This window comes from Arvicola amphibius, chromosome 4 (genome assembly GCF_903992535.2).
Source record: "Arvicola amphibius chromosome 4, mArvAmp1.2, whole genome shotgun sequence".
NCBI lineage: Eukaryota > Metazoa > Chordata > Mammalia > Rodentia > Cricetidae > Arvicola > Arvicola amphibius.
This window is the reverse complement of record NC_052050.1, coordinates 106,142,206-106,164,738: the sequence shown is the minus strand read 5'-3', so window position 1 is coordinate 106,164,738 and position 22,533 is coordinate 106,142,206. Positions and strand designations below refer to the sequence as shown.

At 47.5% G+C, this 22,533-nt stretch overlaps 1 protein-coding gene across 3 annotated transcripts; it reads right to left on the bottom strand.

Moving 5' to 3' along the window:
- Window positions 1-1,327: 1,327 nt before the first annotated feature.
- Calr3 (calreticulin 3) lies at window positions 1,328-22,497 on the bottom strand. Of its 3 annotated transcripts, none has more exons than XM_038326377.1 (10): window positions 22,351-22,497; window positions 22,153-22,254; window positions 19,971-20,081; window positions 15,585-15,788; window positions 11,943-12,037; window positions 7,179-7,367; window positions 4,128-4,223; window positions 3,406-3,537; window positions 2,187-2,279; window positions 1,328-1,537 (listed from the first exon to the last, which is right to left on the bottom strand). In XM_038326377.1, exons 1-10 carry the CDS (start codon window positions 22,439-22,441, stop codon window positions 1,394-1,396), a joined length of 1,257 nt encoding a protein of 418 aa, XP_038182305.1. In that variant the 5' UTR covers window positions 22,442-22,497; the 3' UTR covers window positions 1,328-1,393. The 3 variants fall into 3 exon arrangements, with proteins under 3 accessions (XP_038182305.1, XP_038182306.1, XP_038182307.1); XM_038326378.1 differs by having other exon boundaries at window positions 19,967-20,081; window positions 22,351-22,491; XM_038326379.1 differs by lacking the exon at window positions 19,971-20,081.
- Window positions 22,498-22,533: the final 36 nt, after the last annotated feature.

The window sequence follows — 22,533 nt, the reverse complement described above, 5'->3', positions numbered from 1 at the left end:
TTTATTGGGGGTTACAGTTGCAGAGTTCTAGAGTCCGTGACCAGCATGGCAGGAAGCATGGCACTGGAGCAGCAGCTGGCAGCTTTCTATCTAATCCAGAGACAGCAGGCAGAGACACACTGGGCCACACGTGGGCTTTTGGAACCTCAAAGCCTCCTTCACCAAGGCCACACCTCCTATCCTTTCTAATAGTGCCACTCCCTAACATTTAGATATATGAACCTATGGGAGTTATTCTTATTCAAAGCACCACATAGACAAAAACACTTATACGTATAAATAAATCTTTCAAATAATTTAAAAGAAAACTGGGGGGGGGGGGCTGGATAGATGGCTCAGTGGTTAAGAGCACTGGCTGCTCTTCCAGAGGACGAGTTCAGTTCCCAGCACCCATGTCAGGTGACTCACAACCACCTGTAAGTCCAGTTTCAGGGAATCCAATGCCCTCTTCTGGTCTCCATGGGTACCTGCATGTGGTACAACACAAACACACAGAAATGCTCAGAGACAAATTTTTTAAAAATTAATAAATCTTTAAACTAAAAAATAAATTTTTTTTTAAATTCATTTTACCAGGCTGGAGAGATGACTCAGTGGTTAAGAGCACTGGCTGCTCTTCCAGAGAACCTGAGTTCAATTCTCAGCAACCACAAAGTGGCTCATAACCATCTGTAATAAGGTCTGGCGCCCTCTACTGGCCTGCAGGTATATATGCAGGCAAAACACTGTATACATAATAAATAATTTTTAAAATATTTGTTTATTTATTTATTTGTTTGTTTGTTTATTATGTATACAATATTCTGTCTGTGTGTATGTCTGCAGGCCAGAAGAGGGCAGCAGACCTCATTTACAGATGGTTGTGAGCCACCATGTGGTTGCCAGGAATTGAACTCAGGACCTTTGGAAGAGCAGGCAATGCTCTTAACCACTGAGCCATGTCTCCAGCTCCATAATAAATAATTTTTAAAAAAATTCATTTTACCATCTTTTATTTCATGAAAATATTTAAGAGGTTCAAAAAAAGGTATATCATTTATGGCCAGATTCTTACAGGTCTCAGGCTTCCAGTGGTCTGTTCTTTGTAGAGTAAACTTTTTTTTTTAAGACAATGTCGCACTATGTGACTAGGGCCGCCCTAGAATGTGATATATAAACCAGGCCGGCCTGAAACTCCCAGAGATCTCTGCCTCGGAGTCCTGAGATTATAGGTGTGCCCCCCCACAAGCAGTCGAGGGAAACCTCCTGATCTGTGTACTGGGGAAAATTAGGGGACCCCAGCACATACATGGAATTGTTTTTCAGGAACTGGACAAATGACCATGCAGACGTGTGACATTCAGAGTGTATTAGTGGAGGCTGGGCCAGTCCTCTACATGCAGAGTGGGGACGACTACAGCTCGCCTTGCCTGTGGAATCTGCTGAAATGGTTGTCGTGCCTGCGCAACTTTCCCGTCAGCAGCTCCTCCTCATCCTCCTCGCGGGCTTTTTTCACTTCTTCTTTGGCCTGTATGGCATCCATCTCCTTTTCTGGACCCTGGAGGGACAACAGTAGGAGAGGCCAGAGCTAGGGCTGGGGCTCACACACAAGAGCATGTGAATTCAGCAGGTAGAGTGCTTACGCCTCAGTTAATGATGCTTGCCTAGCACTGGACTGGGAAAAACTGGGCGTGATGGTGCACCTGCACACAGGCACGTCACCCCTGACAGCAAGGTGAAGGCCGGTCTGGAGGACCGTGAGACCGCTGTCACAGCGCTGTCACACATTGTCACACGTCCGTTGTCCCAGCACTTGGGAAGCAGACACAAGAGTAGATTCCTATGAGTGACGTGGTGAGTTCATTGCAGGCAAAGCTCTACCAAGACGCCTCCCTCTCAAGAAAACAAGGGCTGCAGAAGTGGCTCAGACATACTGCTCTTCCAGAGGACCTGAGGGCAGTGCTCAGCACCCACACAAGGCAGCTCACGACTGATCCAACGCCGTCTGACGGCCTCTGCGGACACTGCACTCATGTGCACAGATGTAATTACAGATAAGAAAGAAAGCCAGGCTTGGTGGTGCACACCTTTAGTCCAGCACTTGGGAGGCAGAGGAGGGTGAGTTCGAGGTCAGCGTGGTATACAGAGTGGATCCTTGTCTCAAACAAACAAACAAAAAAAAAGTGAGCTGGGTGTTTTGTGCCTACCTTGGTCTCCCCCCAGGTGGCCTTGCCAAACCGCTCTGCATACTCTTCATCATCCGTGATCAGGAAGTTATCAAAGATGGTTCCAGATCTCACCTATGGATAGAAATGGGCCCTCATCAGTGGTGGGCGATGCACAACCTTTCTCATGATCAGGAGAGCTTAGTTTAGTACACACCCATGGTCAGCTGTCGTTGGCCATGGTTAAACCCATGTCTACCACAGCAAAGCATAATCCAGGTGGGGCTTGGGAGTTCCCCAAAGGTGGGGCACACACTTACTATGCAGGAGGACCTGGATTACATTGCTAGCACCTAAGTGTGGCTAGTGGGCATCAATTGGGGGCTAGCTGGGACAGTAGCCCAGGCATCACCCCTAGTGCACATTCCACAGCTGACAGGAGTGACAGTCAGCTCCAAAGGAAGGGGCTTCTAAGGAGCAAAGATGTCAGGCACATGCTGTGTCTTCAAGACCACATGCAACTGCCAATGATAACAAAAGTGTTCAATGAAAAGTAACGACAGGCTGGGGCTCAAGAGAGGGCTGGAGGCTAAGAGTGCTTGCCACTCCTGCAGCAGACTGGAGTTCAGGTCATAGGATCCAACTGGGTGTCTTACGACAGCCTGGAACTCCAGCTCCATGGGATCAGACACCCTCTTCTGGCCTCCAAGGACTCTTGCACGCATGTGCACATACACAATTCACACACAGCTATAAAAAATAATACATCAAGGGCTGGAGAAATAGCTCAATAGGTGAGAATGCTCACTGAGAAAGCATTCAGGACCTGAGTTCAATTCTCCTGCACCCACATGGAAAACCAGACAAGGTTGTACAGGTGCCTATGACTCCCGGTATTTGGGGGACAAGAAGAGCAGAGGCAGGGGATGCTGGGGCTCACTGGATGCCAGACTTGCTCCAGGTACCTTCTCTCAAAGGAGTAAGACAGAGTGACATAGTTAGACACTAGATGTCTTCTTCTGGCTTCTGCCACTTGTGTTTAACACACACACACACACACACACACGGAAAAATGACAGTTGTGTACTAAGCGGGTTATGTTAAAGTTCAAGTTATTAAATCAGCAGCCCATGTGGCATATGCCTAGCATCCCAACACTCAGGAGCTGAGGCAAAAAGATAATGATTTCAAGGCCAACCTGGGCTACACAGCAAGTCCGGCCCTGAACTATTAGAGCAAAGCAAACTTAAAGCCAAGTCACCTGCCACAGCTCCAGACCAATGGCACCGATGTTCTCGAACTCTGAGAGGTCGTACTGTGTCAGGTAGTGGGCAGGCTTCATCTGCCGGTGGAGCCACACGTCTTTATCGATGCCCTCAGGTTTCAGGCCATCCTGGAAAGGTAGATGCTTGCCAGGCTTGGATCACAGGCACCAGAAATGGTTTATTTCTTGTTTTTTCCTATCCAAGGTGGCTAGTCCACCAAGGGCCAATATTCCATGAATCTTTCTGCAACTTATAAAAGAAATTCAGGTCTTTTCATTTCCCCTACTTTTAAAATAAAAATCAATGCAAAACGTTTAGCTTCCCTGACCTGGTTAAAAACTATTTTTTTTTTTTATTAAAAGCACTCTGCCCCTAATTCTTGGAACTTGATAGCCTGCAGCTACCCAGTCCCTTTCCCCCTTCCCTTCATTTCTTTTGCATAAACTCTTTCAAAAGTGGCCAACCTCAAAAGTCTGTCTCAGGTTCCCTTGAGACACAGTCATCACCTGTGTTAGAATAAAAACTAAACGAACTTCCTGCCCATGTGCTTGCTAGCAAGCTTGGGTCACGATGTGTACTTTTTACAAAAAGAAGTTGCCTTGCCAGGTTACTTTTACTTCCTGTGACACCAAGAATATTCTTTTCTAACAGCACAGGTGGGGACAGAGGCAAGGACCACTACGAGGGTCCAGAGTCATTGTGGGAAGAAGCCACACACCTGGTACGGTGGCTTTTGCAGCCAGTCCCCATCCAGTTCACTGTTCCAATCGCTTGGCTTGCTGGCACCCGCATCCAGAAAATGCTTTTCCCAGTCCTTCAAATACAGAAAGGAAAGCATGACACCAGAGACACACTGGAAAAAGGAAAACCTTTAAATTGTTTGCATTATATTTGTTATGCATATGTGTGCATGTAGCGGTCAGAAGACAACTTGCTGGAGTCAGTTCTCTTCCACCACGTGGGTTCCAGGTGATGTGGGAGTCCCCTCTGGATGCTGTGATTACCACTAATGAATAAAGAAACTGCTTTGGACCTATAGCAGGGCAGAACTTAGCTAGGCGGGGAAAACTAAACAGAATGCTGGTAGAAAGAAAGGCGGAGTAAGGAGAAGCCATGTAACCCCGCCAGAGACAGATGCTGGAACTTTACCCAGTAAGCCACAGCCTCGTGGCGATACATAGATTAACAGAAATGTGTTAAATTGATATGTAAGAGTTAGCCAATAAGAATCTAGAGCCAATGGGCCAAGCAGTGATTTAATTAGTACAGTTTCTGTGTGGTTATTTTGGGGCTGAGCAACTGGGAACCAACAACATCCAGGGATCAGATTCAGGTCCTCATTGCTTAGCAGCAAGCACTTTTCTTGTTGAGCTATCTCACAACCCCCAGAAAATTCTTTAGTGTAGATGGCAGGGGGACCTAAGGAGCCAACATGCTCAGTGGAGCTGGGACAGAGCTCAGATGGCCTACAGAAGATGATGGGCCCCAGCATATAGGCTGGAAAAACCTAGAAACAGAGTAGCAGGCCAGGTCCCTAACTCCTGTCACAATATCCTCTCCTGTTCACTAGAGTGGTCTCCAAGTATGGTGGGTAGTTTTATGTTAACTTAACACAAGCTGGGGTCATCTGAGAGGAGAAAGCCTCAATGAAGAAAATGCCTCCAGGTGAACCCACACAGAAGAAGCAAGATGTGACTGCCTCGCTGAAAAAAGGTACCGAGCCATGTAGCTAGCATAGTCAAGAATAATGGGCTAATATAAGTTATACAAGTTAATAAGAAGCCTGAGCTAATGGGCCAATTAGTTTATAAACTAAAAAAAAAGAAAGAAAGAAAGAAAAGAAAAGAAAAGAAAAGTAAAGAAAAGAAAATGCTTCCATAGGCTGGTGGTGCACACCATTGATCTCAGAACTTGGGGTGCAGAGGCAAGCGGACCTCTGAGTTTCAAGGCCAGCCTGGTCTACGGAGTGTGTTCTAGGAAAGCCATGGCTCCAAAGAGAATTCCTGTCTCCAAAAACTAAAATAAAAGAGAGAGGGGGGAGGGGGAGGAGGAAAGAAGGAAGGAAGGAAGTGTAGCATTAGGTCCTGCTTGTTGGGGTTTCTGTCCTGCCCAGTTCCGGCAGCCGTTTAGCCCCAAAGAAAAATCACACAGAGGTCTCCATAACTTATAAACTGATTGGCCCATTAGCTCAGGCTTCTTATTAGCTCTGTAGCTTATATTAACCCATTATTCTTATCTATGTTAGCCACATGGCTTGGTACCTCTTTTAGCGGGGTAGGTCATATCCTGCTTCTTCAGTGGTCTGGCCCAATCAGTGTTTATTTAAAACATGATTGACAGAATACAGACAATTCTCCCGCACCAAGGAAGGAAAGGAGGAGGAGGGAGGGAGGGAGGGGGAAAGGAAGGAAGGAAGGAAGGAAGGAAGGAAGGAAGGAAGGAGGGAAGGAAGGAGGGAGGAGAGGGGAAGAGAGGGAGGGAGGGAGGGAGGGAGGGAGGGAGGAAGGAAGGAAGGAGGGAAGGAAGGAGGGAGGAGAGGGGAAGAGAGGGAGGGAGGGAGGGAGGGAGGGAGGGAGGAAGGAAGGAAGGAAGGAAGAAAGAAGGGATGGAGGGAGGAAAGGAAGGAAGGAGGGAGGGAGGGAGGGAGGGAGGGAGGGAGGGAGGGAGGGAGGGAGGACATTCCTCCATAAGACTAGGTTGTAGGCAGTTTTCTTTTTTTTTTTCCTTATAGTTAAGAGCAGTCAGTGCTCTTAACCAACCACTGAGCCATCTCTTTGGCCATCTTAATTAGTGGTTGATGGGGAGAGCTCAGCGCATTATGGATAATGCCATCCCTGGGCTGGTGGCCCTGGGTTCTATAAGAAAGCAGGCTGAGTCAGGAAGTGGTGACACATTCCTTTAGTCTCAGCGCTCAGGAGGCTGAATTCAGATCTCTGTGAATTCGGGGCCAACCTGGTCTACAGAGTGAGTTCTAGAGGTACTTAAAGAAACCCTGTCTCAAAACCAAACAGAAAAAGAAGCAGGTTGAGCAAACCACGAGGAGCAAACCCATAAGCAGCATCCTCCACGGCCTTTGCATCAGCCCCTGCCTCCAGGTTCCTGCCCTGTGTGAGTTCCTGTCCTGACTTCCTTCAGCAATGGAACCCTTTCCTCCCCAAGTTGCTTTGGCCATGGAGTTTCATCACAGTGACTGTTACCCTAGCAAAGACACCATGGCTGTAGGACTGCCAATCCCACCATGGCACACGTGTGCCCTGCCTAGCTTTTGTTTGTCTGTCGGTTTGTGTTTTGGCCATGATGGGTTTTGCTCTCTTCAGCTAATTTTGGGGTGGGAACAGGGAATGAGGGGGAGAAGCTGCATAGAAACCTCATGACAATGGAGCACCAGAAAGCTACAGGCCAGAAGCAAACTATCTTGGGCTATTATTATTCCCTGTGAGAGCCTGTCCCTGCATCAGACCTAATATCTGTGTGACTAAAACCCCACAATGGCCAGGCCTTGTGGCACACACCTTTAGTGCCAGCACCTGTGAGGCAAAGGCAGGTAGACTTCTGTGAGTTCGAGGCCAACCTGGTCTACATTGTAAACTCCTGGTCAGCCAGGGCTACACAGTGAGTCTCTGTGAAAAACAAACACCCCATTAAAATTGTTTCTGCAGTCCCTTGAGTGTGTGCCCAGTCCTCAGGGAGAGAGGTTTGTGTGGCAGGGATGCAGTGCAGGGAAGCCCCGAGGGACCCTCGCTACATCCCCAGGCTACAGCCCACCTACCTGGGCTCTGCCACCGTCCACCTGGTCCCAGTCCCTAGACTCTGCTGAGGGAGTTTCTGCTTTCTTCAGCGATGTCAGGTTCCAGTCATACTCAATGCTGCCGGACTCAATGGACTGGCCATCAACTTTCACCTCGTAAGAAAGATCTGGCCTTAAAATCAGGGTGTAGAGGTGGGTGAAGCCATCAACCTGCACAGAAGCCACAGTGAGGAGCACTTTTATTGTGTGTCCAGATGTGTACTTTAAAACAGGATGGTGGCAGATGGCTCAGTGGGGGAAGGTGACCTGAATGCAACCCACAGGACCCACATTGGTGGAAGGAGAGAAATGACTCCCACATGCTGTCCTCTGACACACACAACACACACACACACACACACACACACACACACACAGAGGGCAGTGCAGATAAAACAGAGCTGGGTGTGTTGGGGGTGGCACAGGCCTCTGCCCCTAGCATTTGGGAGGCTGAGGCAGGGAGACCACAAGTCCCTGAGTAGCCTGAGTGCATTTGTGTGGAGGCCAGAGGTTGGGTCAGGTGCCACCCACTATTGCTGCTCTCCTTATTTCCAGACACTGGGTGTCTGGAGCTGAACAGCATGGCTAGACTGACTGCTGTCTCCTTACAACGCAGACCTCGGCTTTACTGGGTTTACAGGCTGGGGCTCAAGCTCAAGTCCCTGGGCTGCTTCTTCAACAAGCAGCTCCTTCCCTGAGCACTTTCCCGAGCTCACCTTTGTCCTTTTTGAGACAGTGGCTCACTCCTCCATATACTCCAACTGGCAACTGCCCTCCTGCTTCAGCCAGGTGCCAGTCACCACACCCTGCCTCTCCCTGAGTTCTCTGATGTCTTTTGAGACAGGGTTTCACTCTATAGTCCAGGCTGGCCTGGAACCCATCGTGATCCTCCTTCCTCAACCTGAGTGCTGAGATTACAAATTGGTTTTGGTTGTTTATGCTGGAACTCACAGGTTTATAATTTTACATTTGAACACCCTAAAATGCCAAAGTCAACTTTTTTGTTGTTGTTGCTGTTTCGAGACAGGGTTTCTCTGCATAGCCCTGGCTGTCCTGGGACTCCCTCTGTAAACCAGGCTGGGCTCGAACTCAGAGATCCACCTGTCTCTACCTCCAGAGTGCTGGGACTAAAGGCCATACTGCCCAGCCAAAGTCATCTTTTTATCTGAGTTAAAAAAAAATACAGGGCTGGAGAAATGGCTCAGTGGTTAAGAACACTGACTGCTCTTCCAGAGGACCAGGGTTCAATTCCCAGCACCCACATGGCAGCTCACAACTGTCTGAAAATCCAGTTCTATGGGATCTGACACCTTCACACCAATGAACATAAAATAAAGAGAAATAAATCATAAAAAAATTAAAAAAAAATACAATGACATCTTCAACTTGTCTTTCTAGGCCCCTACCACATCTCTCCAGATTTCTTTTTATCATATTTTCTTTGCTAGGTAAAGGTCAGAGGACTTTTGGGGTTTCCTCTTCTACCATGTAAGGCCCAGGAATTGAACTCAGTTTTCAGATTTGGCAGCAAGACCTCTTACCCGCTGAACCATCTTACTGCCCTATCTCCAGATTTTCAGTTAGAAAGCTGACAGAATCTCTGCTGTAAACTGGACTCCTGACAGGGCACTGGGAGCCAGAGGTCATGTGAGGATGATTCTGGAACTTTCCAGCATCAGAATCTGGGCTAGAAACCTAGTCCTCTGAATATATAAATACATATAAGATATATTTATAATATAATGATAATATATATTCTATTTGTATCCATGTGTATCTGTGTGTACACATGTGCATCCTTAGAGTATGGAGGTCAGAATAGACTAAAAATTTTGGAAGTCGAGTCTCTCCTTCCACCATGTGGGGTTCAGGGTTCAACCTCAGGTTGTCAGGTTTGGTGGTTTTTCCTACTGAACCATTTTGCCAACCCCTTGTTCTTAGATTGCTTTTGTGTTAAGTGTGTGTGTGTGTGTGTGTGTGTGTGTGTGTAGCTCACCTTTAATCCCCGCACTCAGGAGGCAGAGGCAGGCAGATCTCTGAGTTCAAGGTCAGCCTGGTCTACAGAACTAGGTGTGCATGCTTCTGTGAGTGTGTGTGTGTGTGTGTGTGTGTGTGTGTGTGTGTGTGCGCGCTTATGCATACAGATGCCTGTGGGAGCTAGAAGAGGGCACTGGCTGCCACATGGTGGAGTAAGGCAGTTGTGAGCCACCTGACATGTGTGGTGGGATCTGAACTCAGGTCCTCTGCACTCTTAACCCCTGAGCCATCTCTTTCCCTAGTCTTCAGTTTTTAGTAGAGCTCTTCACTGCTCTAGCTCCTTGCTGACATGAGGAAGCAGGCAGGGGAAGGTCCTCTGGCAGCAGGTTATGGGGGAAAGTCCATAGTATTCAGGCTGGGGACAGCTATTCTGTGATACGTGGCTGGAGGGCTCTCCTCACCACGCTAAAAACAGCCTCAAGCCCTCATATTCTTGGAAGAATTTCTCTGCCTTTGAGTAGACAGAACACAAAAATGGTTTTTTCTCTCTTTTTTTTTTTTTTTTTGGTTTTTGTTTTGTTTTGTTTGAGACAGGGTTTCTCTGTAGCTTTGGAGCCTGTCCTGGAACTAGCTCTTGTAGGCCAGGCTGGCCTCGAACTCACAGAGATCCACCTGCCTTCTGCCTCCTGAGTGCTGGGATTAAAGGCGTGCAGTACCACCACCACCTGGCTACAAGAATGTGTGTTTTTATTTTTAAGATTTATTTATTTATTATGTATACAACATTCTGCCTCTATGTATGCCAGCACGCCAGAGGAGACCGCCAGATCTCAGGTACAGATGGTTGTGGGCCACCATGTGGTTGCTGGGAATTGACCTCAGGATCTCTGGAAGAGCAGCTAGTGCTCTTAACCACTGAGCCATCTCTTCAGCCCCCACAAGAATGTTTTTAAAAGCAGAAAGCAGCCTTACAAATGATTAAAAGCTGTTATTTTTCTAGATGTGGTGGCGCACACCATTAATGCCCAGCTTTTGGGAGGCAGAGGAAGATAGATCTCTGTGAATTTAAGACCAAGCTAACCAGGGTTACATAATGAACACCCCCCCCCCCCCAAAAAACACAGCCTGCAGAGGCCAGAAAGTGGTTTCTGTTCCCTGGAATTGCAGTTGCAGATTGTGTGAGCCTCTGTGTAGGAGCTGCGAGCAAACCCGGGTTCTCTGCGTGAGCAGCCATCTCTTTAGCCCTGTACACTTCTTTTCTTTTTTTTTTTTTATTATTTATTTATTTATTTATTTATTTATTTATTTATTTATTTATTTATTTATTATGTATACAATAGTCTGTCTTTGTGTATGCCTTCACGCCAGAAGAGGGCACCAGACCCCATTACAGATGGTTGTGAGCCACCATGTGGTTGCTGGGAATTGAACTCAGGACCTTTGGAAGAGCAGGCAATGCTCTTAACCGCTGAGCCATCTCTCCAGCCCTGTACACTTCTTTTCTCTGTGTATATGTGTACAATGCGTATGTGTGCAAGGCACCTGTATGTGTATGTGCCTGCATGTTGAGACCGGGGACTGAGGTCACACGTCTTCCTTGATGGCTCTCTGCCTTCCATACTGAGGTAGCGTCTCTCTGTGCTCAGTCACTGATCTAGCTGGTCAGGTGGCCTTTCCCAACAGCACTGCCCCAACCTGCCGTATGCTAGTGTAGGGCTTTAAAACCAAATCAATATGCTGGTGTGGAAGCAGGAAGGTCAGGGATTCAAGGTCATCCTTGGATACACAGGAAGTTTAAGACCAGCCTGGGCTATGTGAGAAACTGATCTCAATATGGAAACAAACCCACAAAGTCCTCAAGTTCCAGTGTCACCCTGAGCCCTCAAGCCCCAGCCAGTGTCACCTGCCTCTGTTGATTCTAGGACTGATCAGGAGAGTTTTATTCTAACTAAAGAGGTATGGGTGCCCCTGTTCAGCAGGGACTAGACAGAAGAGAAACGGTATTTCCCACTCCTCTCAGAAGGAGTAAAATGCTTAGGGGTAGTGGGAAGGATTTATGAGCCACCCAGCCAGGAAGGCATCATCTGGGACAGACTCTTTAAAGTGGCTTTTCCTTATCTTCTGCTAAAATGTTCTGGGGCAGGGGATGGCGTTTCTGTCCATCACTTTATAGTCATTTACACACACAGTCCCAGACTGTATGATAACCATACCCAAAAGCGAGTCTTGCTCCTTTGCTCTTCCCCCACCTCTCCTTTTTGAAATAGGGTCTCTCTATGTAGTCCTGATTGGTCTGCAACTCACTGTGTAGACCAGGCTGACCTCAAACTCGGAGAAACCCTCCTGCCTCTGCATTCCTAGTACTGAAATTAAAGGCCCATGACACGATGCTTAGCTCTTTTTATTTGTCTTAAAATGTGAGTGAGGAGCCGGGCAGTGGTGGCACACACCTTTAATCCCAGTACTCGGGAGGCAGAGGCAGGCGGATCTCTGTGAGTTCGATGCCAGCCTGGTCTACAAGAGCTAGTTCCAGAACAGGCTCCAAAGCTACAGAGAAACCAGGTCTCAAAAAAACAAAAACAAATATCTGTGTGCACAAATACATGTGTGTACACACATACACACACACAATTACAAATAACAAGCTTAAAAGAAATAAGGGAAGGAGAGAAAGAAAGGAATAAAGGAGGGAAAGGAGGGCAAGGGAGGGAAGGAGAATGAGGGCGGATGGAGAGAGCCGCTCGCTCACTGTGACATCAGTGTGCTCACCTTGCATCTTATTGGCTTCTTGTTCGAATGATACTGATTTTTGAAATATAAGATAACATGAACTTTCTTGATATCAAATCCACAAATATCAGGTCCTAAAAAAAAATTAGGTGCTCTCAATTTTCTTCCAGACTGCATCAGCAAACAGAAATGCTCAGTTAAGCATCCTCCCCGAACACAGAGAGCAGACACGTCTTCCGGGGGCACTCTGACTTCACCAGAAGACACTGAAGCAGAGGTCTGGTGCCTGGCTCCCTCCTGCCAAAGCCACCTTCAATCCCACTGTGACTCAGCACACACAAGAAAACAAGGCCCCAGGGGCTGGAGTTAAGACCACTGACTGCTCTTCTGCAGGACCCAGGTTCGATTCCCAGCAACCACAAGGCAGCTCACCACTGTCTGTAATTCCAAGATCTGACACTCACACGCAGACACACATGCAGACAAAACGCTAATACACATAAAATGAAAAGAAATCATTTTAAAAAAAGAAAACAAAGCCGGGCGATGGTGGTACACGCCTTTAATCCCAGCACTCGGGAGGCAGAGGCAGGCGGATCTCTGTGAGTTCGAGACCAGCCTGGTCTACAGAGCTAGTTCCAGGACAGGCTCCAAAGCCACAGAGAAACCCTGTCTCAAACAAAACAAAACAAAAAAAAAAAAAGAAAGAAAGAAAAGAAAACAAGGCCCAAGCGGGCAGTGTCCACCCCTGAGCTCACAGTGCTGGGAGGCTGAGGCAGGAAGATTGCCGATTCCAGCCTGGGTGGCACATACAGTGAGCTGGAGAGAAGGCTCAGAAGGCTGAGAGGGAGGTACTTCATTCCTGCATTGTGTCCTCTGACTTCCGCATGTGCACTATGGCACATGTATGCCTCGCATAAATAAATTATAAAGGATTATTTTGTGTGACTGTGTGTGTGTGTGTGTGTGTGTGTGTGTGTACATGTGTGTGCCAGTACCTGTGGTGGCCAATAGGGGGAGCCAGATCCCCTGGATCTGGAGTTACAGGTGATTATGAACCACCCATCTCTGGTGTGAGAACTGAACTGGGGTCTTCCACTAGAGCAGAAAGCATTCTTAACCACTGAGCTGCTTAAGTCCCCAAATATATATGTCCTTTAAAATAAGAAACACTCATTTTAATGTTTGAATTTAATTCAAATAAAAATTACAAGAAAATAAAATGCAATTTTAAAAAGCACAAAAAGAAGCCAGGTGGGGGTGGCACATGCCTTTAATCCCAGCACTTGGGATGCAGAGGTAGGCAGATCTCTGTGAGTTCAAGGCCAGCCTGGCCTACAAAGCAAGTTCCAGGACAGGCTCCAAAGCCACATAGAGAAACCCTGTCTCAAAAAACAAAACAAAACAAAAAGCACAAAAAGAGCTAAGGCATTTTGTGCTGCTTTGTCTGTTTGCTTTTTTGCAATGGTGAGAGTGGGTCCCAGAGGGCCTCACACCAGCCAATCAAGTGCTCATCACTTGGGCTACACTGCAGCCCAAAGAATTTATATCATTTTAGCACAAGGTGTGCGTGTGCATATGTGTGCATGTGCGTTCATGCTTGCATGTGTGGTGCATACACACGTGGTGTGGGAGGTCCTTCTGTATATGCGTTGCCTTTATTGGTTAATGAATAAAGAATCTGTCTTGGCCTGTAATAGGGTAGAGTAGAGCTGGGGGTGGCGATGGAGACCACTCGACCAAACTGGGAGAAAGAAGGCGGAGTCAAAGAGACACCATGGAGCTTCCAGAGGAGAAAGACGCCAGCAGCTAGCTGGAACCTTGCCGGTAGACCGTGCCTCGGGGTAAAATATAAAATAATGGAAATGGGTTAATTCTTGATGTAAGAGTTAGCTAGCAATATGCTTAAGCTATTGGTCAAACAGTATTGCAAATAATATAGTTTCTGTGTGTTCACTGAGGGACCGGGCGGGACAGAACCCTCTGCCAACACACATGAACGTGTAGAATGCTCTGCCTGTGTACACGTGCTGAGGGCAGAAGGAAGACTTGAGGTTTTCTCTATCAGTTGCCATCTTACATCCTTGAGACAGGACCCTGACTGAGCTGGAAGCTGGTTCTTCCAGCCAGACGGCCAGCCTGTGGCATTCTCAGAGGTGTACCCATCTCTACCTCCTAGTGTTGGGACTGCAGACACACACAGTCACATCTGGCTTTTTATGTGTGTTTTGGGGATTTAAACTTAGAGTTACCCCCTGAACCATCTCCCCAATCTTTATTTTATTTTCTACATTTTTAGAGGGGTTTGAGACAGGGTGTCATTGTAGCCCAGGCCAGCCTTAAACTCTGTAGCTAAAGATGACTTTAAACTCCTGATCCTCCTGCCTTTACCTTCCAAGAACTGGGATGATGCCAGCTTTCTGAGGTGCAAGGGATGGAGAAAACCCGGAGCTTTCTGCATGCTAGGCAGCTGGCATGCTAGCAACTAAGCACAGCCCCAGCCCACACTTGGATCTTTCAAGCTTTACCACACTCTGAGAATGGGCCAGAAAGTCCACCTCCCTTATCTGACAGTCTGGACTTGTTTCAGCAGCCAGTTTGTCACTTTGGGGAAGGTTTGTTGACTTTACCTGTCCCATGTCCCCACTGAAACCCCAGGCTTTATCACTGTTTTGAATCTCTGGGGGCCAGGTCTTGTTATTTAACCAGGCTGGCATCTGGCTCTCAATCTCCCAGCCTCCTGACTAGGTGCTGGGGAGGCAGGGTTTACCACGGGGAGGTGTGTTTATGACCACCATTAACATCTCACTTTCTTTCTCTTTTTCTGTTTTTGTTTTGTTTGTTTGTTTGGTTTGGTTTTATTTGGTTTTGGTTTTTGGTTTTTCAGTTTTTCCAAACAGGGTTTCTCTGTAGCTCTGGAACCTGTCCTGGAACTCACTCTGTAGCCCAGTGCTGGGATTAAGTGTGCCCTATGGCCCGGCTAGCATCTCACTCTTTAAATGTATGTTTTCCGCTCACACCTTGAAACACAGTCACGTTGAGGACCAGCGAGTGAGATGACCAGCAGGTGAAGGCACTTGCCATCAAGCCTGAAGGTCTGAATTCAATTCCCAGAACTCAAATGGAGGAAGGAGTCTCCCTCAAGTTACTGGAGCCTCAGGAACGGCTCAGCTGTAAAGAGCACTGGCTGCTCTTGCAGAGGACCCAGGCTCTGTTCCCAGCACCCATATGATGGCTCACAACTGCCTGTAACTCCAGTTCCAGGAAAACTGATGACCTCCACTGTCATCAACATGTGCATGTTGCACACACATGTATGTAAATTAAATGAATAAAAAACAACTCAAAAAACCCAGGTTCAGATTCAGAGTCCTTTGGCTTTTTGGTTTTTTGAATTTCTGTGTGTAGCTTTGGAATCTGTCCTGGCATTCGCTCTCTAGACCACACTGGGCTCGAATCACAGAGATCCACCTGACTCTGCCTCCCGAATGCTGGGATTAAAGGCGTGCGCCACCACCGCCTAGCGGCTTTTTGATTCTTAGTCCCAAGAACATCAGCCTGCGTTGGTTTATTAACAGTGCTACAAACTTTGGGTCAGATAGGCTCACTTCTACTCCGTTAGTTTTGTCGGCAGAGCCTCGGTGTGAGGTTGGCAATGCTTGCCCTCCCTGCTGAACTCACCAAACATGATGTAGTACTGAGACTTTCCGTTCATATTCTTCTGATCCAGGTCGGAGGGAAATACCTTGATGTAGCCACCACCACAGTCCATCTTCTGCTCATGCTTCACTGTGTACTGGATTACCAGGGTCTTCCCTTTGTTGCTGAATGGCTTGAAGCTCGCAGAGATGGCATAGAAGCGGCTGTTCTGAGTTGTCTGCAGGCCTTCCAACAGAAAACGAGCATGATTCAGACGACCAACTCAGCAACTTGTAGGAACCACAAATTCATGTCTCCAGTGATTCCCCAATAACAGAGGTCCTGTTTGCATTATCTACTGTGCACAAAGCAGCCGTAGTGTGCTGTGGAACAGTCCTTTTCTGCACCATGAATATGTGTTACTCTCATTGGTTAGTAAAAAGCTGACAGGCCAGTAGCTGGGCAGGAAGTTAGGTGAGAAAACCAAACTGAGAATGATGGGAAGAAGGAAGGCAGAGCCAGAGAGACGCCAGCCAGCCACCCAGCAGACATGCTAGAGGACAGGTAAAGCCATGAGCCATGTGACAATGCATAGATTTTACTAGAAATAGGTTGATTTAAATGTAAGAGTTAGTAATAAGCATGAGCTATCAGCTGAACATATAAGTAATATTAAGCCTCTGAGTGGTTATTTGGGACCGGGCAGTTAAAGAGTCCAAGAATAAGAAAATAAAAATGTAGATTCCAGAAATAGGAATGTAGAAATAAAGAAATATAAAGTTATAAGTCTAGGAGAACGAGAACAGACTGTCAGCATCTTTCTCAGCAGATCAAGGATCAATCATTCACAGTGAGCTATTTTCTCAGATGCTTACACAGCCTCCATCAGCTTAGGTCATTTCATTTTACAACTGGCTGTTCTATTTACAAGGTCAGAGCTTCTCTCTGCAAACTGAGAGTAGTGTCCTGGCCATCCTTGATAAACGACAGATGTGAACTGAGTTAACCTCTAGGAGACAGAGATACGTGAAGTTAGGCATTGTCTCTGTTATGGGAAACTGGCACCATCAAAGGGGAGGCATGGGGCTCCAGTATTCACTGCCTGGAGGAACCAGGAGAGACAGAGGACACGGTGCAAACATCTGGTTTGGTTAATGAGCTCTGATAATGGGGGTTGTAAAGTATGGCAATCTGTAGCTGAGTTTTACCTTGAGATAGTGTGAAGAACTTTCTGCTGTCCTCTAAGTTCCCAGCCTAAGAACCAATTAATTCTAATTTGTTAACCTTCTGATATTACTAGCAGTCCCTTTTTCTAACTAACTGCTAAAGACACCTGTTTTCTTGCAATTAGTGACTTTCGCTGTAATCTCCTCTGAAACAGAATGATGGCTGCCTAGTTACCCATGGACATTAGAACTCACTCCCCTCCTTAGGGTCTGTGTTGACTGACCTGGGAAAGATCGTGAAAACCCCTTTGTTCAGACCTAATACTTGGTGGCCCTACTATAAAAATATAGGTTCAGAAACTGGCCTTTTGCCACAGCCTAACAAACACCATCTCTGGCTGTGGTCTCAGCTAGCTGATAAGCTTCTGTGCCCTGTGGTTTTTTTTTCTTTATTTTTTATTAACTTTGCTTCTGGTTTTCCTGGAATCTGGTTTTTGGAATAAAGTTTGCTTCTGGTTTATTAGACTTTGGTGGTCTGTCCCCATCTTTGCATGACCCTCCTGGACCCAACACAGGAAAGGAAACGTCCACCTACAGCCTTGTGCCGCAGTATACCATAAGGAGCTCTCTGCTGTCGAGACCTGCACTTCACACACCCAGACATCCTTTGCTGGGGCCAGTGAGAGGGCCCAGTGGGAGAAGGTGCTTGTGACCGAGCCTTATGGCCCGAGTTAGACACTTGAAGACCCATGTCATGGAAAGAAGGCCAACTCCAAAAGCTGTCTTCTAATTTTCACATACATGTCAGGGCACTTCTGCCCTTCTACACTATCACACGTGCCTGCTACACACACGCACACACACACACCACATACCACATACACACACAATTTACAAAAATACACTCTTTTTTGAGACAGGATCTCACTATGTAACTCTGGCTGTCCTGGAATTCGATTTGTAGACCACGCTGGCTTTGAACTCAGAGATCCCCTGCCTCTGCCTCCCAAGTGCTGGGAACACAGGACCTGACCCATCCTCAGCACTGGCTCTCCCTCTGGATCACATCCTCAATTCCATCATTGTTAGACTTTATGTTATAAAATTCCTAAGCTGGGGTGCGGCTCAACTGGAAGCTCAGCTATTGCGCCAAAGACCTGGGGCTCCATCCCCAGCACCACAAGAGTGGGAGTGGTATATCCAAGTAACCGGGAGGAGACAGAAGGGCCAGGTATTCAAGGCCAGACTCGGCTACACAAAACCACCTCAAAATCAACACAGCAGGTTAATAAAAGATGGCTCAGCAGGTCAGGGTGCTTGCTGTGAAGTCTGAGTGGGGTCCTCAGGACCTACATGGCAAGGGGAGAACCGACCCTCACACATTGTCCTTTGACCTCTATATGTGTGTCTTGGCAAGTACACACACACACACACACACACACACACTTAAAAAGCAGGGGCTGAGCCAGGCAGTGGTGGCACATGCCTTTAATCCCAGCACTTGAGAGGCAGAGGCAGGTGGATTGCTGTGAGTTTGAGGCCAGCCTGGTTTACAAGAGCTAGTTCCAGGACAGGCTCCAAAACTACAGCAAAACCCTGTCTCGAAAAATCAAAAAAGCAGGGGCTGGAGAGACGGTTGAGATTGTGAGAGTCCTCACTGAGGTGGCAGAAGGAGGACCTGAGTTTCAATCCCCAGCGCTCACTTAAAAAAGCTAGGTGTGGTTACACGTGCCTGTAACTTCATTGCTAGTGTGTGCGTGTGTGCGTGTGTGTGTGAGTGTGCGCGCGCTCCAGAGACAGAAAAATGGTTGGGGCTCGCTGGCTACCATCCAAACTCCAGGTTCAGTGAGAGACCCTGTCTTAAGGGAATAAGGTGAAGAGTGACAGACTGGACACTCTCTGATCTCTTCAGTGCACACACGTGCCTATACCGCACACCTTAGATATAACACGGAAAAGCTTAATTTGCTACCTTAATTTTGATGAGGCAAGAAAATACAATGAGCCAGGTGGTAGTAGCACATGCCTTTAATCCCAGCACTCAAGAGGCAGAGAGGTGGATCTCTGTGGGTTGGAGGCCAGCCGGGTCTACAGAACAAGTTCCAAGACAGGTTCCAAAGCTACAGAGAAACCCTGTCTCAAAAACCCAAAAAACAAGAAAGAAAAAGAATCTACAATGAAGGCTGTATAGCTACTGAAGAAAACAAAACACTACTTTTTTGTGAAACAGGTCTCAGGTAGCCCAGGCTGGCCTAAAACTCCCCATTTAGCCAAATGTCTTAGTCAGTTTCTGTGCTGTGATAAGCAACATGACCAAAAGCAATCTGAGGAGGAAATGGTTTACTTCAGCTTACAGCTCATAGTCCACCATGATGGGAGGTTGGGACAGGATCCTGGAGGCAGGAGCTGAAGCGGAGCCATGGAGCAAGGCTGCCTACTGGCTTTCTCCCCATGGCTTACTCAGCCTGCATTCTTTTAAACCCCAGGACCAACATCCCAGGGGCGCCACTGTCCACACTGAGTTGGGCCTTCCCATGACAGTCACTAAGAAAATCCCTCACAGGTTCCTCTACAGGCCAATGCTACTCAGGCATTTTTCAATTATGGGTCCATCATCTCAGACGACCCAAGCTTGTGTCAAGTTGACATAAAAGCAGCCAGCACAGCAGAATAACCTTGTACTCCTCATCCTCCTGCCTTTACCGTCAGGGTTCTAGGACAGGTGTGAGCCATAAGGGCCAGTTCTGATGCATTTGTTTTCCCTTGCTACCTGAAGGCAGCTTAGCTGAACAGGTATGGTGTCATATCCTAGCATGCTGGAGCTGAGTGAGGCAGATGGATGGTGAACTCCTGGCCAGTCAGGGATACAAACTGAGACCCTATCTCAAATAAAAAAAATAGAATCAGGGGAGGAGAGATGGCTCAGGAGCCAGGAGCAGGAATCAGGGGAGGAGAGATGGCTCAGGAGTTAGGAGCATGGAATCAGGGGCAGGAGAGATGGCTCAGGAGCCAGGAGCAAGAATCAGGGGCAGGAGAGATGGCTCAGGAGTTAGGAGCAAGAATCAGGGGCAGGAGAGATGGCTCAGGAGCCAGGAGCAAGAATCAGGGGCAGGAGAGATGGCTCAGGAGCCAGGAGCAAGAATCAGGGGCAGGAGAGATGGCTCAGGAGCCAGGAGCAAGAATCAGGGGCAGGAGAGATGGCTCAGGAGTTAGGAGCACAGACTGCTCTGGTAGAAGACCTAGGTTTGATTCTCGCACCCACACGGTGATTCCCAACAGGTTGTAACTCTTGTTCCAGGGGATCCAATGCTCTCTTCCGACTTCTGCAGGGACCACACAGTTGGTGCACAAACATGCAAGTGGGCAAAACACTCTACACAGAAATAAAATAATTTAAAATATTAAAATCAAAAATTATTGTGGCTGGTTGAAGTGGTTTGTGTCTTAAACCCTGGAACTGGAGAAGTAGAGGCAGGCCAATATCCATGAATTTGAAGCCAGACTGGTCTATACAGCAAGACCAGGCTAGTCAGGGCTACATAGTGAGACCCCCTTCTCAAAATAAGCAGTAAATCAAGCAAGCAAACAACCAAACACCAAGTTTCCTAAAATGAACTTGGTATTTTCTTTTCTGTTTTTTGCTCTTTTTTCTTTCTTTCTTCCTTCCTTTCTCTCTTTTGTTTTGAGACAGTCTCTCTATATAGACCTGGCTGTCCTAGAACTCACAGACATCTGCTTGCATCTGTCTCCTGCATGCCGCTACGCGTGGCTCTTTTAATTTTTAAGCTTACATTTATTTATTTTGTATGTGTGTGAGGGTGAGGGGAGAGAGCATGCGTCATAGCAAACATACATGAGGGTCAGAGTACAACGTGCGAGAATCAGGTTTCTCCTTCAACCATGTGGGTCCCGGGCCTCACGCAGGGAGTTAGACCATATGGGTCCCGGGGCTCACGCGGGGAGTTAGTCTTGGTATCAAGCTCCTTTACTTTACCTCAAGGGTCTAAATTTGGTGTTGATCCACACACCTAAGCCTCAACTCCAAGCTAGCTCCCCATTCCCACATGGGATTCAGAGCCCCACCCAACTCCTACCCTCACAGCCAGGCAATCCCAAGGGTCACGCAATTCCCCACTTCTGTGTCTAGGTGCCATATTCTCTCCTGTTACCATCTTTCCATCTGTGACTGCTAGGTCATGGTCCTCGGAGACCATGCAGGGAATCCCAATTTCCAGAGCCCCAGTCACCAGGCCTTATCTGTTGTTCTTACTCAAAGGGTTTTGTGGGACAGAAAAATCAGTGGGCAGACAACAGCCACATCCTCTGGCTCACTCATGCCATAGTTGGCTTGTTTTACCCACTTCAGTCTTAAAGCTGGGGGGGGGGGCTGTTTCTGCTTTTAAAATTATTTTATATTATTATTGATACTACTTTTTTTTCTCCCTCTGAGACAGGGTCTCACTATGTAGCCCTGGCTGTCCTGGAACTCACTCTGTAGACCAAGTTGCCTACAAATTCACAGAGATCCCCCTGTCTCTGCTTCCCGAGTGCTGGGATTAAATGTGTGCATCACCATCACCCAGCTAAAGCTTACATTTATTAGCCAGGTATGGTACTGCACACTTTTAATCCCGGCACTCGAGAGGCAGAAGCAAGGCAGGAGGATCTCACTGAGTTCCAGGGCAGCCTGGGCTACAAAGATAGACCATATCTCATAAAAATAAAATAAAATAAAAATTACATCTACTTATTTATTTTGTAGTGTGGGAGCATGCGTAGCGGTCAGAGGACAACTTGTAGGTATAGATTCTCTCCTTCTACCCTGTGGGTCCTGGGGATCAAACTCAGGTCATCAAGATTGGCTATAAACTCTTTTTCCTGCTGACCCATCTTGCTGGCTCCATTTTTCATTTCGATTGTGTCTGTTTTGTGACAAGATCTGACTATATTTTAGGCTGGCCCAGAGCTCACTATACATAGCCAGGCTGGTCTTGAACTTGTGATTTTTCTCACACGTGTGTGCCACAGCCTTGTTTTAACTTTCATGAAATGAGGCAATTTTGGGCAACTACTGAAAACGTACCAAAACAGTCGTTCTTGCTGGTCCAGTTATCATTCCTGTACTCAAGAAGACTCCTGAACACTTGGTTGTCATTCCAACGCTCAGGGTACACAGCCTCCCCCAAACATACATAGAATACATAAAAAGTAACCGGTACTTGAGAGGCTGACCCAGGAGAACTGCTGGAAGTTAGGGCCATCTTGGGCTACATGAGACTGTCTCAACTAAAACCAAAATAACCCCACCAATTTTAATGGAAACCTGTACAAGGTAGGGCAGAGCCTGCATGTGACTCAATGCCGTGACTTAAGCGGTGGGTGCGCCGCCAGGGTGCCTTGCGGCTTTCTAACGCCACTCTATTTGCTCCACACTCTACACTAACCTTTGTCTTTCTCTTTATGTCCATAGAACTTCCCCGACGAGACTCTGAAGTGGCCGAACTGGGAGTCATTGGTGGACTGCACCCAGCGGTTCCTCCAGCGCTCTGTGGGGAGACAGGAGGGTTAGCGCTGCCAAGTGCTAGGGATAATGAGCACGGATGGTGGACGAGAACGCCAGCCATCACGGCCATTGCCTTCACCTCCATCTAGAAATTCCTCCTGGAAGTACACAGTGGCCAGCGCCACGCGCAGCATGCAGATGGCCCAGAGCGACACCCGGGCCCGGGCCATCCTTGCGCGCGCGACTCTCGCTCTTCGGCTCTCAGGCGTCTGCCCTGCCCACCGGGCGCGACCCAGAAACTACAACTCCCGTCATGCCTAGC

Excerpts from the sequence above, each read along its gene's own strand:
- Calr3 (XM_038326377.1), bottom strand. The coding sequence starts at position 22,441 with ATGGCCCGGGCCCGGGTGTCGCTCTGGGCCATCTGCATGCTGCGCGTG. Across the intron at positions 20,082-22,152 it reads ACATAAAGAGAAAGACAAAG|AGTGTTTTGCCCACTTGCAT; the intron begins GTTAGTGTAGAG and ends ATTTCTGTGTAG. Across the intron at positions 2,280-3,405 it reads TTGGTCTGGAGCTGTGGCAG|GTGAGATCTGGAACCATCTT; the intron begins GTGACTTGGCTT and ends TTCTATCCATAG.